Source organism: Branchiostoma floridae, chromosome 10 (assembly GCF_000003815.2).
Source record: "Branchiostoma floridae strain S238N-H82 chromosome 10, Bfl_VNyyK, whole genome shotgun sequence".
Classification (NCBI taxonomy): Eukaryota; Metazoa; Chordata; class Leptocardii; order Amphioxiformes; family Branchiostomatidae; genus Branchiostoma; species Branchiostoma floridae.
In genome coordinates this window covers 19029237-19047454 of record NC_049988.1, presented here as the reverse complement: position 1 = coordinate 19047454, position 18218 = coordinate 19029237, and the positions used below count along the sequence as shown (strand labels likewise).

The following is an 18218-nucleotide window of genomic DNA, read 5'->3' as shown; positions in this document are numbered from 1 at the left end:
ACACATATACATACAGATATACACATATATATATATATATATATATATATGAGACACACACACACACACTGTCTCTCACACACACATATATATATATATATATATATATATATATATATATATATATATATATATATATATATATATATATTTGCAATGTTGTAAGTAATCATGATACAAAATCTCAATGTTTTTTAATGATTCTTCTACTTGTATATGACTATATATGGTGATGACAATCAAAGTAGAATGTCAAGTTCAAAAATTGAAGACTTTTATTCTAATATTTTTATGTGTATAGTTTGCCTATATGGCAAACAAATAAATCTAAAATATTGAATTGTAAAAAGAATCAATATAATTATGATCTGATATGTTACCATTATACAGTATCATGCTACAAATGGTTTCTGACATTTTTACTCACATATAGAGTGCATTGTGTAATATACACAAATGCTTATGTGAATGTATTGTCTTACATAATCGACTTAGTCTCAATAGAACAAGGGCTGCACACTCAATGTAAAATTTAATAGTGTTATGCACTGAATGATGTAGCAATTTAGAGTAACGTAGACTGATCCCAAAGTCCCTTAAGAGATGCAAAATAAAAAGTAACATAATAATGCAAATATTTGACAGACTTACAGCCATTCTCTAATTGGTCGATTTCCTTGCCATGCTATCATTGATTGAACTACTAATTATCATGGACATTCTTTTGGAATCAAAGAAATTAAACTTGTCTAGTACTCACGACTGAAAGTTTGCTGTGAAAAGTTTTCAGTCATTCTTTTGTTTGCCACATTGGCCTCGGTTTCGATCTATCATGTCCACCGCGTGAAAAAGGAGTACGTGTTTGGTAGCTAGCTATAGTCTAGACTGTTACTAAGTATCCTGTAGAGTCTGGAACAGGTCTAGTCCCAGTAGAGAATTAGACACAGCTACAGAGTTAGGGTAGAGCTACATGTATGTTATTGGTGGCTAGCTATAGTCTAGACTGTTACTAAGTATCCTATAGAGTCTGGAACAGGTATAGTCCCAATAGAGAATTAGACACAGCTACAGAGTTAGGGTAGAGCTACATGTATGTGTTTGGTAGCTAGCTATAGTCTAGACTGTTAACGCTAGTTCACCTTTATCTGCAGGGTAACCAATATTCGTTGTTTTCATAGCCAGGTATTCAGGGCTCTCATGCCGACAAAATTGTGTGACTGTGAGTTCAAACTGCTAACGGGAGGTGCCCCAACACGGTACGCTTTTTCTTGCGCTCAAACTCATGGCGCTCCATCGCTAGTTGCCTGAGAGTGGTCAAATTTTGATGACTGAATTTTTTACACATAGATTTGAACAACATACTTGAATAAGAAATGCATTCATGTAGTTCATGAACCTTTCGCGCTGCGTGTTACAAGCGGAAACACTGTGAGACAATTTCGAGTATGTAACCTTCCAATTTTGTGCTACTCTGGACAGTGTGCCTAACTCGGTACGCTTTTTTTACATTTTGCTCTCTTCAGAAGTAAGTGGTAGATTTAAGTACACAGAAAAAAATTAATAGTATGATATTTTAGCTTTCTTTTGACAGTAAAATCGTGACTGTATGTACTTCTTGTCTCACATGAGGAAGGCTGTACCTAGAACAATCCAGCTGATGTGTTTACGGGCAATGGGCTGAATGCACTGATTGTGAATGCCCGACTAAAAAAAACATTACGATAAAACGACACCGCCAACATCAACAAAGCTCTGTCTGATTATATGAAAATATCATCTACATCTCTCTATCAAGTCTTATTTTCATAGACAGCACGAATCATATGTTACAGTCAAATAAATCTTTGGAGCGTTCTCTAGTCTGCCACCTTCACGGCCACACTCCCTTAGGAGTACAATAGTGGCAATGTTTATGTCGCTTCCTTTTGCTTGCTTTTCTACTCAACAAACATTTGAAGACCCATATTCATAGTGTTTTATGGAGCTTTATTTATGTGTATCATGGCGTTGTGTGACTGCTTGAAAGAGTTCGTATAGTTAGCGACACGAGCTGCCAATACGCAGAGGCCGGTGACCGCAGTGATTCAGCACTGTCAACATTACTGTTAGAATTCTGTTTTAAAAAAAAAATGAAGTAAATATGTTAAAGTATACTTTGAATGCAAATTAAAGCTGTGTGCATGGACTTGGTTTATTTACCTTTGTAATCAGCATAGTCAGTGGTAACAAACACGGTGTACTTATTGATAATAAGATCAGCAAAAAATCCGTGCCGTCTTAGGACAGGAACCGTCTTAGGGCGGCCCCCGTTATATTATGAAAATGTTACAATTTGAAACCACCGCCCATTGACTGAATATCACTAAATGTGCTGTTTTGAAAAACAACAGATATAGGTTACCCAACAGATAAAGGTGGACTAAGCGTTATTAAGTATCCTATAGAGTCAGGAACAGTCCCAGTAGAGATAGACACACAGCGGCAGGGATGCACTCTGCCTTCCTCCTGCCCAGCGATACCAGCGTGTGGATCGCCCCAACCATCACTCCAAGTAACACCATCGCACCTGAAAATATACATGTAAGTCCTTGTATTTATTTTACTTATACCTGATCCATATGTACAAGTCGTCACATACAACGACAAATAAAGAAGAATGCATTACAGCTAAAACAATATAGTATACCCAACTTTACCTAAACTTAAGACCTAACATATTACAAAGAACTTTAGTAGTTACTTATTTGGTTCTTATTAGCTTTTATTTTGCTCCAATAGGAAGATCATAGAAGCACCGTAAGAAAGACTGTCATAGCAGTCTCCCTTTCAGGTATCTGGGAAGTACTCTTCAAGCAGAGATTTGGCTCTAGCTGTTTTATTTGTGTTTTAGCCGTTTTTACAGGGCTTTCTATTTTGTGTATGATGTGCTGTTTTCTTTTTGTCTTCACGACATAAAGAAAACAGCCCAAAATAGCAAGCCCATTGATAACGCCTAAAAACACATGAAACAAATAGCTTGAGCCAAACCTCTGCTTGGAGAGTATCTGGAAAGAATCATGAGAGTTGAGGAGACATACTTGCGACTTGTTGTTCATGTGATCCCAGTCCAAGCAGGACCACGCTTCCAAATACATTTTACTTAACTGTGGTAAGGAATAGTTTCTCTAAATGTTACAAATGTATATTTACAGTAACTTGTTAGTTGCGTATTCGATACTAATTAGCATTATTTTCAAATAGATGATTGAATCTATCATTCTGAAGAATTGGGAGAGTTGAGGCCACATACTTGCGACTTGTTGTTCGTGTGATCCCAGTCCCAGCATGACCCCGCACCCGAGTTCTATCACACCAATGGCGTACAGGTACAGCGTTGGGTTTGGGACAATCCCCAGCGGCTTCAGCGGAAACACTGCCGCAAAATTTACAAACTCATCTTTCTGTGACAGGAAAAGAAACAGTCAAACGCAAAAATTAGAATGATGGTGGGAATAGTAAGAAATGGTCAACGAGACATTTAACTCTTGTCCTGCTCAGATCTGAATCCCCAGTGGCTTTACTGGAAAACACCGCCGCAAACTTCACAAACTCATCTTTCTGTGACAGGCAAAAAAACAGTCAAATACAGAAATTAGAATTGGTGGGAATAGTAAGAAATGGTGAACTAGACATGACATTTAACTCATGTCCTGCTCAGATGTGAATCCCAGTGGCTTTACTGGAAAACACCGCCGCAAAATTCACAAACTTGTCTTTCTGTGACAGGCGAAAAACATACGCAGAAATTAAAATGATGACGGGAATAGCAAGAATTAAGTCCAATATAACTAGAAGGTAACATAGGCAAGCAAATACACGATAGCTTGTTACTCTGTTTGCTAAGTGTATTCTTGCTGAAGGAGGATTCTATGGAGGATAAGGAAGGATGGAGGAGGAGAGTCATGTTCATCCGTGCAACCAGCACGCCCGGATGATGATGATGATTCTTGCTGAAACACATTCATGTAAATGGTGACCAGCCCCTCCAGCTCTGTCCTACCACTTGCTACAATCTGTGAATTTTTATATGTAAAAATAACTATAGAAATGCCTTAATGTGGGCCAATAATACAAATTGGGGTGTCATTTGCACCTTCCAACCTTTGTGACAGGGATTCCTTGCTTGTTGATGATGCAAGTTACACAGTTTTGAATGTAATTTACACAATTTCTGGTAAAATAGCAAAGTCCTTTTACAAAGTCAACTACTAACAGGGAAGAAAAGTTATGAAGCATAAATTAATTAGTTATACTAATAGGAATAGCAAAGCAAATGTATAGGGATGCCTTGATGGCCACTTCTGCAAATTGTAATGTAGTTAGCACAATGTAGTTAAGTAGGATGCCCCGATAACTGATTATGCAAATTGTTACTAGTATGTGATTTGCATAATATAGTATAATAGGGATGCCTGATGAATTGATTATGCAAATTATGTGATTTGCATGATATAGCTACAGTGTTGCCCTGTTGAGGTTAACGTTACTATGCAAATTAGTCTGTAGTTTGCATAATGCAGCAACTAAAGTATGATGACTCCTAGCCTTGATGACTGACTAATACAATATGCAAATTAGGATGTGTAAATTTCATAACCAGTGGGAAATTAAAAAAAAGCGCACTCCCAGGTCATATATAACGTTAACGTCCTCTAGTAACGTTATCATTACCGTCCGTTCGTGACCGCTATGTTTATACGGTTATAGGGTCCTTTCGTATTACAAATGTAACGTAAGCTATTGTTGAACACCCTCATCAAGAACGAAACGAATTCTGTACCATGTCATCCTCACACTCAGGGTTGACATCGCGGCAAAGCCTAACGATATCACCCCTGACAAATCAGCCACTACCAGCCTGGGGTATTTGGGTATTTGGCTTCTTGTTGTCGGAAGCTCGGAAAGGCGCCATATAAGGCGACTCATTAATATTCAAGAGCAAGATAACAGTACCGGCGTAACGTTCTTTCAGCGTCCAGACGTCTTTATCAGGTACCAAATTTAACATTTGTCGGTTCTGTGGGTATAGGGTAACCACGGCATCACCGTATATATGTACCGACCTAGCATACGATAAAAAAAACATTACCATCACGCAAAGAAATACAGATCTTTGTACACGCCGCGCCGTACGCTGTTTGTTCGAAACTTGCAATCCGGTCGCTGATTGGCCCGCGACAAATCAGGCAAGCTCATTAATGAATGAATGAAGACCTTTATTGTACAATTTTGCCCAACCGGGCTAAGTATTCATAAGCATACCCAAATACCCTGGCTGATTTGTCAGGGGTGATATCGTTAGGCTTTGCCGCGATGTCAACCCTGAGTGTGAGGGTGTACCATGTGGGAATAACCCGGAATGAAGGGAAACAGCTTGCAGCTCCCAGCCAGGGCGAAAAGCACTCCCAGTCCGCTGGATAGAACCCCGGCCATGTTGGTTTCTTTTGTTGGTAGTAGTTTATTGACTTAAACTTTGAACCTTGGCTTCTGCACCTACGGTAACGTTTTCTGCATGTTGCAATCGTGACCAAATTGTTCTAAAGTTACGAAAGATGGTGTTAAGTTTCAATAAAAATTTTAAGGAGCAATAGCAAATTAACATAACTTAATATGCTTGGGAATAAAACTTGGCAAATTGCAAGAAATTTGTTTCAAACCAAATCAATGAATGACCGATATTTTTGGACCGCCATGTAACGTTACACATTGCAAGTTGACTCAAGTACGAAATCGGTCTTTTATATTGCGGTTATAGTTTTGGTTGCAGGACTGCGTATCCGATACAAAGTATCTGGATTAGCATTGAAGCTATCACAAATTTTGAAATATGCGGTTAGCGTTAAATTTATGTTACTTTTGATTGGTTTATTGACTTGAAATTCGGGATTCCTAAACGATACGCCATCAAGAATGTTATCTCATTCACAAATATGCTATTCTGGTGTTTATTTGGGGGATGTTTGCTAAAAAGTGCGCCCAAATCGTTAAAGGCATACTACGGGATTTTTGAACAAAACAAAAAGTAGCTTTTCCTTCTTTTTCTTTACATTGTTAGCTCAATCAACCCTATAGCATTGCATACCAATATTCATGGAGAGATGCTGCGACATCAATGCACCACATTATGATGTATAAAAATTGTGATCTTCCAAGAAACAGATGGGCACAGGCTGGTTACTGCCTCTGTGTGTTGTTATTTCTTGCTTATCAGCCTGGCTTCCCAGTGGGGGGCCAGTTGACAGTTCCTCTGAGTACAGTAGACTAGCTTTCTGTACAAGGTTTCTTGCAGTTTCGAAGGGAATATGACCTTAGCTTGTTGATATCCTACAAAATAGACTAATAAGTTCATGATTATATGCTATTTTAGAATGATTAGATATAGGTGTTTCCAAAGAAGATCTCCATTGTGTTCTTTATCTGCAGTCTGCCATGCATGTGCTAACTGATTACCCCACCCCGGGGGACCTACCGGTGGCAAGCAAGACCTGGGGGGTCTAACTTGGGGGGACACAAGGTTACAGGGTGCCTAGAGCGGAATGTTTGTAGGCTAATCCTTTACGTTGCAAACGTGAAATAATGACACAAAAGTGTCAAAAAGTGACAAAAAGTAGTAGTAAATCTGATATTTCTTAATTCTAGAATATTTCAAATTTGAGCGCAAAAAACTGCGTAGTATGCAGACACAAGTTATTCTAAAGGTCGGGTCAAACGTATTACGTTACGACTCCTCACGTGAGTCCCTGTGGCGGCAACGCCTAGAATAGATATCTGATGACCTTTTCAAAGTGTTCGGTCGGTTGGTTTTTCAATTGTTTGCATAATGCAAGCAGATGTAGATAGGGTTTGACTTGCTTTACCAGTCTGAGTTCTTTTGCTGCATTTCATAGCGTCTTTCTGGTAGTAAGTGGTTTGAAATAACGGTAACGTTTAGAAAACACTGAACAGCAACGCTACACCTGTTTAATTAAACTTACTAATTGAAAATTGTGAAACGTCATAGTTTTGCTTTGTAGTTAACGATACCCCCTATATAAGGATAGCTTTTTCAGCCACTAACATTTACAATATACATTTACTTGCCTTGCATTGTACCTTGACTAGTAGTTGAAACACACTACACGCCCCCTCCCAATCTAACGTTATAGCGATTTGTCTGTAAAGATGAAAACTTACTTTCACAACCCGAACCCTTTTAAGTTAATTTGACTAAAAAAAACGTTTTTCGCTCGTGTAAGGGGTGCTATGATATAGCCTCATCGAACTTACAGGCCTTCTCAAGATTGTCTTGAACAATTATAACGTTATATCTGAAGTGTAACGTTGTATACCTCAGGACTACTGATGTTGCATTGGTTAACATCTCTTCATATCACTTTTAATTCACGTAATACTATGTTTTTCTCGGTGTAAGCAAGCCAAAGATACGGAAAATGTTAACGATGAGATATTCACATAACCCGACTTGTGAGGCATATTAGCAACTTGTGCCCACACGGCAATAGAACGCATGGACGGTGAATCTGGGTCAACGGGGAAACGGGTGAGGTTCGGGCTTAAAATCAATTCTTACCCAAAACGCATCACTTCTTACGCTTTCCAGCTATGCTAATATTAAACGCCATACCGCAGCATATCATGAGAAACTTGAACTCAAACCTGGACCCTCCAAACCCTTTCGTTAAGAAGTTTCAGACGAGTTGCATTTGAGTTTGATTTTCGCTAAGTCACGTTTCAAAAAGTTTTACTCCATGATATAGTATGTGGTACAAAAAGAGGGAAACATTCGACCTGATCCTTTGGCGTGTTTCTAGATTAATTTTTGGTGTTATTGTAACTTACTCTATGTTATCATACTTATTACGGTAAGTGCGTGCTTGTCGTGCCATAAAACAAATAGGCGTTGGTCCCAGTTCAGTTAAGTCGGGATTCCAAATCATTAACCTAAGTCATTAATAAACCGCAAAACGTACACCCTTTTCTCTCAGTTAAGGCAAAAGAAGACTTTTCTTACCAAAAGTTTGTGTGCCGGGATGAAGGAAAAGAGCTTCGGTAACCCAGTAGTGCAGAAGAACAGACCCAGGCCCATGGAGAGTAGATGTGCTGCACCCGACGCCATCTTGGATTCGAATAGCCTATAGAGTAGAGGTCGCCGTACCTTCTTTGCAGTGTGTAAACGGTTCGATCTGATAAAGTTCACTTGGAGGGGGAATGGCACCGAGTACCTAGCGATGACATGTCAAAATGGAATGTTTGATTTGTGTCATACAGGCAAGGGTGCCTAAGTAACGTAATAATTTTAGCATTTTTTCTATCGAATTCTTGGTTAACTTTGCTCAGGTGCAAGTAACGTTATCATTCAAGCTAGCGACAGCTCTTTACATAGGCGCTTTAGGTTCTTTTATAGACATTATCAAAGATTGTTTTATCAAAGATTATTTTGTTAAAAATTTCATTGAGCACAACAGGCGCTTCTACATTCGAAGCGATGAAACTATCAAATGAAATGCTTGGTTTATTTCATACTAGTTACCGTTACCGTACTTTTAACGTTAGCGGTTATCGTGTCGAATAGACGTTGTATTCAGGCGACACACACACCCACACGTAACGTTACACACACAATTTGAAATATGCGCGTTTGCAAAGAACATTACGTTATTAGCGACGCCAGCATGCGTCACGACTAGCCACGTATTTCTGGTAGATCAATGTTTGCGTACTAATCTAAGTTAAATTATTTAAGGTAACAAGGGTAAAGGTTGATTTGCTAAGGATCTGATTTTATGTATTGTGTATACTTTAACATAAAATAGGATCCATCCTAAAATAAAGCTCTAGAATGATCCCGTCTTACATTTGTGGGCGTTTCCGCCCGCTAACCGCTCAGGGACCACATCATAGGTGGCAACAGGTGGTTGCCGTGTTGGGATCAGCTGCAAGAGGGCGCTTATATTGTTGCTGGACTGATGCTTCTGCTTGTGATATCTAAGACCAACGATTTGAAGTAGATTTTCTTATAGTGAATAAATGAATGGGTCGATGAATAAGTTATCAAATGAAGGAATGCGTGGGTGAATTATTAGATGAATGAATAAATCAACTCTTCCATAAGAGAATTACTTAAGGGTTTTCCATGGTACACCTCAAGCTCTATATCCCAAAAAATCTTCGCACATCCTTCCACTCTCGATTCATCCTTCCATCTATCCTTCCTCCATTCCATCCGTCATTCATTCATTCTTTCATTCATCTTAGCTGTTCTCTTATTCATTCACACTTATTAGTCTGTGACCAGACCCTCTGGTCGACAGACTTTTAGTTTTGTCACGTTTACGCGCGTTCGCAGCTGTATCTGTATGTTCCCGTTGTCTGAATTCTATGTGGTTTGGCAGGTCCTTTGTACTGAGGTTGATGATGATGCACGTGAACTTTTTTTTGCGGCAGGTGGTTTTATTATGGATTTTATAAAAATAACACCCCTACAATTTGTTCGTCTTGCGGTGTTTTGGTCCAGATCCTCTGTATGTGGGTCATGGTGTCATTGGAATTTGTCAAGCAGATGCGTGGTGTTACCTGATCGTCAAAGTTATTCGCGTTCGCATCGGTATCTGCATGTTCCCGTTGTCGCATACGTACGTTGTTTGGCAGGTCATCTGCACTGAGGTTGACGATGATGCACGTTGTTTTTTTGTTTTGTTTTTGCGGCAGTTGGTTTTATTAGGGACGCAATAAAAATAACACCCCTACAAAATGTTCATCTTTCGGTGTATTAGTCCAGATCCCCTGTATATGGGTCATGCTGTAATTGAGATATTGCAAGCAGATGCGTGATGTTCTCTGGTCGTCAATGTAACGCGCGTTCGCATCTATATCTGCATGTTCCCGTTGTCGCATACGTTTGTGGTTTGGCAGGTTCTCTACACATAGTTGGACGATGATGCAAGGTGTTTTATTTTTTCGGCAGCTGTTTTTATTATGTATGTAATAATTTCAGAAATCACCCCTGCAAATTGTACGTTTCACAGTGTATTGGCCCATGTCTGCATATGGTGCCCGATGAGGTAATTGGGTATAGTTAAGCAGATGCGCGATATGTGCAAGAATTTTACGCGCGTTTGCTTTCTACCTCTTATTCAACAAGTTTATCCGTACTACTTTATGTACCAGCATCATGGACCCCGGGATTCACCCATTAACACTGTGTCATGCTACCTTATGGCTTCACACTAGTTAAAAACTTATCGCACAGTTCATCATCAACAGCTGTGTGTTATCGTATGTGGGACATGGGAACCGACATCTAATGTTCCACTAATGACCCTGTCAATCAAATACCTCCTGTCGCCGTTTGCAATGAAGCGTGTAAGAATTCTCGTCCCAAATGAAGTTTAGCCATATTATATTCCCGGACTTCGACTAAGAAACATCAAGGTCCTATTCCGTGCTTCATACTTATTACGTCCATAACAGAAACATGTTAATACTTGGTGCGTTTGTCAGTCTGCCTGTCGGTCTTGTAGGTGTGTCTGTGTGTGAATGTGCCTGTGTATTAGAGTAGACCATCCGGTAACTTATCGTCACCATATCTTTTTGACTTTGGCCACATGTTATCTCACAATCCATACCTGTTTAGTAAGATTCACATGACACAGAAATATTAGGCAACTTTAGATACAACGATATATCTAACACCATGAAAAGAATCATATAGGATATAAGCACAACGTCACACACCAAAGAAGACAAAACAACCAACATATACCAGACCGACGTCACAGACTATGTTACCTACGGTCACTTGTTCTGTCTTATTTTATGTCAAAATGACTGAACACAAACTCATGTGCATGTCTTTGACTGTACAAGTTGGATACATTTTATTTGAAGCACTTCCCCTTGTGGTGTGTACATGGAAGCCATGCCTTTTAGCAGCCTGGCAATTGGCAAAATATAACAGAAACGTTTTTGGCATATCAACTACAGGACTTGTGTATTTTATACAACCTCCGTGCGAGCACCTGAGGACAAGTGTAACATTTCCTATTGGCTGTGCTTATATGGACAATACATTGCTCTGACTATAAACTGCATCCATTTCTACATGAAAAATATACAAAAGAGAATTCTTTTCATAATAATCTTGCTGACATAACATTAAAACTTCACAATATATACATGTAGACATCTTTCAAGTAGTGGCCAGAATTATGTAACCATACAAAACATAACTGTAGCATAGATAACTGCAAGGTAAATTGCAATGATATATACTACATTTCAATACCATTTTAGTATATTTCAACCTTAGGCCATGCCAATCCTTGGTTCTCGGATTTTTAGAAATGAAAATGTAGCAAGTGGACATCATAAAAGCAGAGTGCAGGGAGGAAAACTTGAATATGACTGTATTCACTCCATAAAACTGAGTGCACCATGGCATAAACCTGACTTTTTTTTCATCTTTTTTCCAATTAAGCATGTTTTTTATTTCTTTTTAAATCCGAGAACAAACTACTTGAATTGGTATGGCCTAACATAGACATTCCAACATTCAAAGTATGTAACATTAATACTGTACAACTGCATTAACAACATCTACAGGCTTCACCAGACGAATCCTAGCCTTTTCTTGGCCTTATCCGCAGGTGCGATATGCAGGCTTTTAACGTCCTCAGTTGTAGGACCCTGATAGGCGGATAGCTGCGTACCCTGACCATCAGTAGCCATATAACTGGGCCGGATTCCGCCCTTTCCGTCGAACAACGGGCCCTTCCCGCCACCGGCGCCCTCGCGAGCTGCCTTGATGAGCGGGTACGGATTCCGACCGCCGTCCACGGCCTTCCTGATCACATGACCGGCGTACTCTTGGAACTGTTGTTCCTCCACAGCAATGAGGTCAAAGTTCTTGCGGTCGTACTCGAGATCTTCCTGCTTCTTCTGAACGAGCACCTGCTTCTGTACGCTCTGCAGAAGGAGAGAAAATGTTTCATTAGCAAAGGACAAAAAATAAAAATTGTCACTCTTGTCCTTTTTAATGCTAGGACAAGTTTGATTGCCAATGTCATGTCATGGTAAAATTGATGTTGAAACATTGTCACTGGTGTCTTATAGAACCATTTATTTCTCAATTCCATACTATTTCAAAGTTGAGAGCATTATTCCTAAAAGTTTTTAGAAAAAATTGAAAAATGGGGGAAGATCAGATGTCTTTGATATTGGAATGATTATTTTGTTCAACCATATTACTGTCATTTTGTTTTTACTTCATATCAGTTTTGCGGTATCTCACGTGTGTCTACTGCTTTGATTTTCATGCCATGCATGGCCTTTATATGTCCTTTTGTTTGTAAAAGCAATAAGATATAAGCTTATCATTAAAAAGACAATTCCTCACCGCTTGTTTGAGGTGCGTGCCTGCCAGGTTCTTCCTGTCCTGCAGCTGTTTCCGTTGTCTCTCCTCCTGCTTTGCCTGGAAGATCTTGTCTGCCTCCATCTTCAGCTCCAGAACCTCCTGGTCCTTCCTCTCCTTCTCTCTCCTCGCCTGCTCCTCCTGAGCCAACTGGAAGGAAGGCACAAATAAGAATTAGAATAATTGTTGTTTTATAATACCTAGCTGTAACTTTTGTTTCCTGTACATTGCCTTACAATGTCATCAATGCAATTGTTGTGCAATACATGTAATTCATTCATTCCTTCATGGTAACATCAATCATAAATTTTGGAAAAGTGTGGTGGACTGTAAAAGATGCATCAATGTTAAATTTAAAAAATTGTTAGACCACCTATTATTATTCTGGCAGGCACCCTAAGACTTAGGATTGAAACAAAATGGTGAATTTAAAGAGAATGAAGTGATACCCAAACTTCAAAACTTTAGATATTGAGGTGTTCAATGCATTCTTGTAATTAGGCTTAATGACAGTTTTTTTTAGATGTGGCGGTTTTAGGATAAGTAGCAGAATTATGAGAGTGGAAATAACTTTTAAAGCCTAAAACTTACCACTTGTGCCCTGTGCTCAGCAATAGACTTCAGCTCTGCCTTGATCTTCTCTTCCTTCTCAATACGGTCTGCCTCCATCTTTGCCTCGTTCTCGGCCACAGCCTTCGCAATCCGCTCGTCTTCGTTGTCGACCTTCTTCTTGAGCTGCTGTGACAGGAGGTTCACCATCTTGTCCCGGTGGTCCTGAACCTTCCTGGAGTTGTACAAATTTGTTTGGTAAGTTTCTGGTCAGTTTTAGTCATTTCCTTTCATATTACTTAGGCTTAATATATTGATGCTATAGACAAATAAGGAGGTTGACCATCTTGTCTCGGTGGTCCTGAACCTTCCTGGAGTTGCACAAGTTTGTTTGGTAAGTTTTGGGTCAGGTTTACATTGCTTTTTTGAAACAGATAATGCTAGAGACAAAAGGAGAGAGAACGAGTTTATTGTGCTATTAGCATAATAAACTCATTCTCTCCAAAGAGCTTGTGACCATCTTGTCCCGGTGGTCCTGAACCTTCCTGGAGTTGGGCAAGTTTGTTTGGTAAGTTTCCTGTCAGTTTTATATTAAGCTAAATAAATGCAACAGAAAAAAGGACAGAGAAACATACACTTGACTCCTCTGAAAGTCTTATACTATTTCCTAGCATTGATCTGTTGTAGCCCCAAATTTTACTTTCATAATAAGCTGTGATATAACATTAGTGAGAAAGGGGAAGAGAGTGATGGAGAGAGAGTGGAAAAATAATGTATAAAACTTGACAATGTGACTCCAGAAAGTGTAATATAATATTGTCTTTGTCGTCATTGACACGTTTCAGTATGGTTCTTGAACCAGTATCAAAATGTCCTGTAAAACCTTTATCTTGAAAATTATCAAGTTCTCTTAATGAATGCCCGGTGAGTAATGAATATAGCTAAAACATTGAGCTAAGTATATGAAGATATAGTTGATAGTAATAGGCTTACTTGAACATTTCTGACTCTCTCTCCCTCCTGAGTTTGGTCATCTTTTTCTTGGCCGCAGCGAAGAGTCGGATTTCCTCGTCTTCCTCTTCTTCCTTCTGCTGCTCGATGGCTCGGATGGCGTCACGGTTCGACGTGTGCTCCTGGTGGGAAAATACGTCAACATTAGACTCTTATATATAGTTATAAATAAAGGGTTATAGAGCTGCTGAACTATGAAATACAGATTCTGAGGTGCTTAAAATGATCTGCAACTACACCACTAATGATGCTTATTTGCCTTGGGATTTGATTTCGTTGTAAGAGAGGAAAGGAAATTGTTTTGTGACGTTTCAAGTTTGCAGTGTTGTTGCTCATATTATTTGCTTTATTTATCATGATTTCTTGGCACACAAAATCCGTGGAAAAAGCTACAAATATTTCTAGATATAGAGTACCAAACATGTATGTCATGCTTTGAGATTTCCTCTATTTACTCAGATGAAATAAATAAACAAAGCTGGCGTAAGTTTGTCCTAATTTTATGTACCTTTTTTGTGGTGCTGTGATATAAGTAATGGTTTTATGTCTATGTCTATGTCTTCGTCCATGCATTTTCAATGAAAATAAATAAACAAATAGATAAAATAAACAAAAACAATTGTTTGTTACCTGGTGCGCCAACTTCAGTTCCACTTTCTCCTGCCGCCGCAGGTCGTCCAGTTTCCTGCGTTCCCATTCGTGCAGCCTGGCCAATCGCTGGATCTCCTGACCCTCGCGCCGGTCCTCGCGCTCCTCAGCCTCCTGAGCTCCCTGGTGTTCCTGGATTCTGGTGGAACAACGGAAAGATTAATATAGGATAGGACTCGTAATTATGTGATCCTAAGCCTGGTGCTCCTGGATTCTGGTGGGACAACAGACAGATTAATATAGGACTCATAGGAACCGTAGTGAAGATTGAATTTTGCCCGATCTCATAATCACAACAATCCTGACTACTTTTAGCCTACAAAATCGCAAGTTCTTTAATGATGATATTTCAGCAACTTGATGGGCAGCTACTAGCAAGTAAGATCAGCATTGCTCATCAAACCAGCAAACTTGAACTTGTCAGCAAAACACAGAGAAACACATTCAATTGAGTTCATCCTCTGTTTAGATTAAATTAAACAATACAATTAGTCACTCAGGCAACTGGATATTTGTGCTGCAAATAGTAAGAAGTCTCAGCCAGCAATTAACTGAATATCTTTTGTCAGAACCAATCTTCTGCACTGATGAAAGATAGTGGAATCTGAAACATCCAGTTGCTTTCAATAAGTACCTTTTAATATATTGCAAAGAACTTACTGTTTGATCTGGAAGTTGGCAACAGTGGCTCTCTCCTCGTAACGTTTCCTCGCAGCCATCTGATCCTCCAGGATTGCACGCTCCCGGTCCTCCTGGAACTTCCGCAGCAGCTCCTTGTCTTTGCCCTGGTTGGCTCGTTCTTTCGCCTGCTTCAGTTCGACCTGCGCATCCCTTTCCTTCAGGACCTCCGTCAGCAACAAGGCACCCTGGGAAATAACGTGTTAACCGTTAGATTCAAAACCACAAAATATATGTCATGGTACAACAACATTAGACCTTTGCAAAATGATGATAAGCAGTACCCAGAAACATATAAAAGGGTCTTAAGTCTATAATTCGTAAACCAAGAGAAAGCTTAGGGGAAATGATGGAAAGCTAAAACTAGACTCACATTAGAAAGATGATGTAACAGTTACACCTATCAGTATGTTACAACACCCCTATGTACTATCACCCCTTAACCTTAAGTGTTACCTACATGTAAACTTAGAGGTGTTGTAACGTAGGGACATCAGGACTTATAGGGGTGCCCATGCTAAAAGTAAGGACTGTGCAGCCTGGCAAACGATCATTTAAGAGGAGCACAGAGAGGCTAAATAGCCAGTACTAATCTTGAGCATTTAGGCCGCTATAGGTAAAACACATTTTACTCACTCACTATCCATTGTTTGATTAAAAAGATGATGTAACAGTTACACCTATTTCACTTACATGTAGATTATCAAGACATACACGGTACAATACATCAAAAACACATTTAGTTTAGAGGTGATGACACATACATGGAAGCCCTTGACCCTGTCTGTCTGGTAGTACTGCTGAGTTTTGGCCTTCTCGATGGCCTTCCTCCTCTGCTCTGCCTGGTACTTTGCCTCCTCAATGTCCACCTGAACACGCTCAGCCTCCTCGTTATCTTCCCTGATCTTACGAGCTTCCAGCCGCTTCTGTCGCTGGCCCTGTTTGGAGAAATTAAAGGTGTTGATTGATTAATTAATTTACTGATTGATTTTGATCAATTGATTGATCGATTGACCTCCAAAGTCTTTAGGCTCATATGTTGGCTTGCCTAATAACAGTTTTACACAACATAACTTAACTTACATGTAGATAGATGCATCATTGATGTAAAGGAAATACCTTATAGCATTACTATTGATCAAATGAAGAAAAATATTACAAAGGGCGAATAAACTAATCCAACACAGTTATGTGTAGCGAAATGTTTGGTTAAATGATTGGATTGCATTCATTTTTTTATTTGTTTGCCAGAGTAGAACCAATGCCATAGACAACTACGATGGCACACCAAATATCAGAAAAAAAGAGTCTTACAGCGATAGTGTTGGCCCAGTTCTTGACCACATCTTTAGACCTTGAGTGCAGGGCTTCCTTGTCTTCCCTGATCCTCTGGGCTTTCTGCGCCTCCCTGTTCTGCATGGTTCCGTATGTCAGCGTTCCCTGGATACGCTCGAAATCCTTCTTAGACATGACCATGACGTCTCGGAGATCTGTGCCACCTGGCATCACGAACTCTGTGTGCTGGGCACCCTCTGCTTGTGGGGGAACTGGGGTTGAAATATAATATGTGTCATTGTGAGCCAAAAAGCAGTTACTCAAGCAACTGGATATGATTTTGGCAATGGTCAGAGTATGTTTCAGATAACATGGGCGCTCTCTAGTTGTGGAGGAACTGGAAACGGTCAGATATTTCAAACAACATCCACTATCTTTTGTCAGCGGTTTTAAGTTTTGGTGCATCTTATTGCCTGGGTGTCTAACCTTAATCAACATATGTGTTATATGTGAATACATTTGTATTGCACGTCAAACGTGACTGGATGTATGAATGGGTTGGAACTAGAAAATTTTGTGAAGAAATGTCTTTTGCTGAAATTTATTTCAAATGTTAACATTACTCTACAACAGTATTAGTATAATCAAAATCATAACTGGCATCCCTTCATCTGATTTTTTAATCATTTCAAGAGTCAAAAATCAAAGTTGTTTATTCGGCAAAATGTAAGTACTAACTTTACCATTTTTGATACACTGAAGACATCCAAGTCGTTGACAACAAGAAACATTAGACAGAAAGAAACCTTACAAACAGACGCTAAACGACAACTAAACTAACTACTGGATACAGTAAACAAACAGGAGTTGTGTTCACTTCAATTTGGAGTAACTCGTGGAAAAATTACTAAAATCCTGGGATAATTCATTGCCCGGAATAAAATGAAAACCTTGAATGATTTTCCCGGGTGGAAAACCTACCGGCCGGAGGTGGTGTCCTTGCTTGCCCTTGTCTTCTTCCATGTCGAATCACCTCAGTCGACTTTGTCATTGTTCTGGTCGCCATTTTAAGTCCGTAGAGATACCTAACTATCCCTCTGTGTTGCTGATTCTTTCTAAACTGGACTAGCAACGACGAAACTCGCCAGAAAACTAAACGCCTCGTGTTTGTTTGGCTCAGCTGCTTGGCGGCGGCAATGTTAGGCCATTGTATCCATGGTTGCCTAGAGACAGACTAGTCCATATGGATAAAGGGGTGAATAACTCTTCGATAAATAACAGTTACAATACATAACCTAAAATTGCAAAACTATCTTATAACATCAATATATTTATAAAATTCTTATGTCTTGTAAGTTATATTTGTGCATTTAGTGATCAATGTAGATTAATTACAAGTAATAGGAATTTTTAGGACCCTATATAAGAATGGTGGCGCTCTACGCTAAGCCTTCTGGGTAAATTGTGTCGTTTGACCTTTGACACAAAGATGGCTTCTTCTATTCCGATTTCTGCGTTTTGAAGCGTGTTTTTCTTTGAACTTTCCACAGAAACAGGTGATTTAGGACTAGGGTTAGGATTAGAATTAGTTTATAATAACTAGCATATC

General features: G+C 39.4%; 2 protein-coding genes across 2 annotated transcripts; both read right to left on the bottom strand.

Annotated features, from left to right (window-relative positions):
* Positions 1–2438: 2438 nt before the first annotated feature.
* On the bottom strand, positions 2439–8203 carry LOC118425051 (transmembrane protein 35B-like). Its single transcript, XM_035833867.1, has 3 exons — positions 8051–8203; positions 3218–3440; positions 2439–2566 (listed from the first exon to the last, which is right to left on the bottom strand). Exons 1-3 carry the CDS (start codon positions 8153–8155, stop codon positions 2439–2441), a joined length of 456 nt encoding a protein of 151 aa, XP_035689760.1. The 5' UTR covers positions 8156–8203.
* Positions 8204–11550: 3347 nt separating this feature from the next.
* LOC118424640 (coiled-coil domain-containing protein 173-like) lies at positions 11551–17847 on the bottom strand. Its single transcript, XM_035833295.1, has 9 exons — positions 17591–17847; positions 16649–16881; positions 16099–16272; positions 15317–15522; positions 14639–14795; positions 13991–14130; positions 13040–13232; positions 12434–12598; positions 11551–12003 (listed from the first exon to the last, which is right to left on the bottom strand). The coding sequence occupies exons 1-9, from the start codon at positions 17673–17675 to the stop codon at positions 11644–11646; spliced, it is 1713 nt and encodes a 570-aa protein (XP_035689188.1). The 5' UTR covers positions 17676–17847; the 3' UTR covers positions 11551–11643.
* Between the last annotated feature and the right edge of the window lie 371 nt (positions 17848–18218).

What these genes read in the sequence shown, in the direction of transcription:
- LOC118425051 (XM_035833867.1), bottom strand. Translation starts at nt 8,155, where the DNA reads ATGGCGTCGGGTGCAGCACATCTACTCTCCATGGGCCTGGGTCTGTTC. An exon ending in TCCCGGCACACAAACTTTTG is followed by an intron (nt 3,441 to 8,050) that starts GTAAGAAAAGTC and finishes TTCCTGTCACAG; the next exon opens with AAAGATGAGTTTGTAAATTT. An exon ending in TTTGAAAATAATGCTAATTA is followed by an intron (nt 2,567 to 3,217) that starts GTATCGAATACG and finishes GTATATTTTCAG; the next exon opens with GTGCGATGGTGTTACTTGGA.
- LOC118424640 (XM_035833295.1), bottom strand. Translation starts at nt 17,675, where the DNA reads ATGGCGACCAGAACAATGACAAAGTCGACTGAGGTGATTCGACATGGA. An exon ending in ACTGGGCCAACACTATCGCT is followed by an intron (nt 16,273 to 16,648) that starts GTAAGACTCTTT and finishes TTCTCCAAACAG; the next exon opens with GGCCAGCGACAGAAGCGGCT. An exon ending in GCACGCACCTCAAACAAGCG is followed by an intron (nt 12,004 to 12,433) that starts GTGAGGAATTGT and finishes CTCCTTCTGCAG; the next exon opens with AGCGTACAGAAGCAGGTGCT.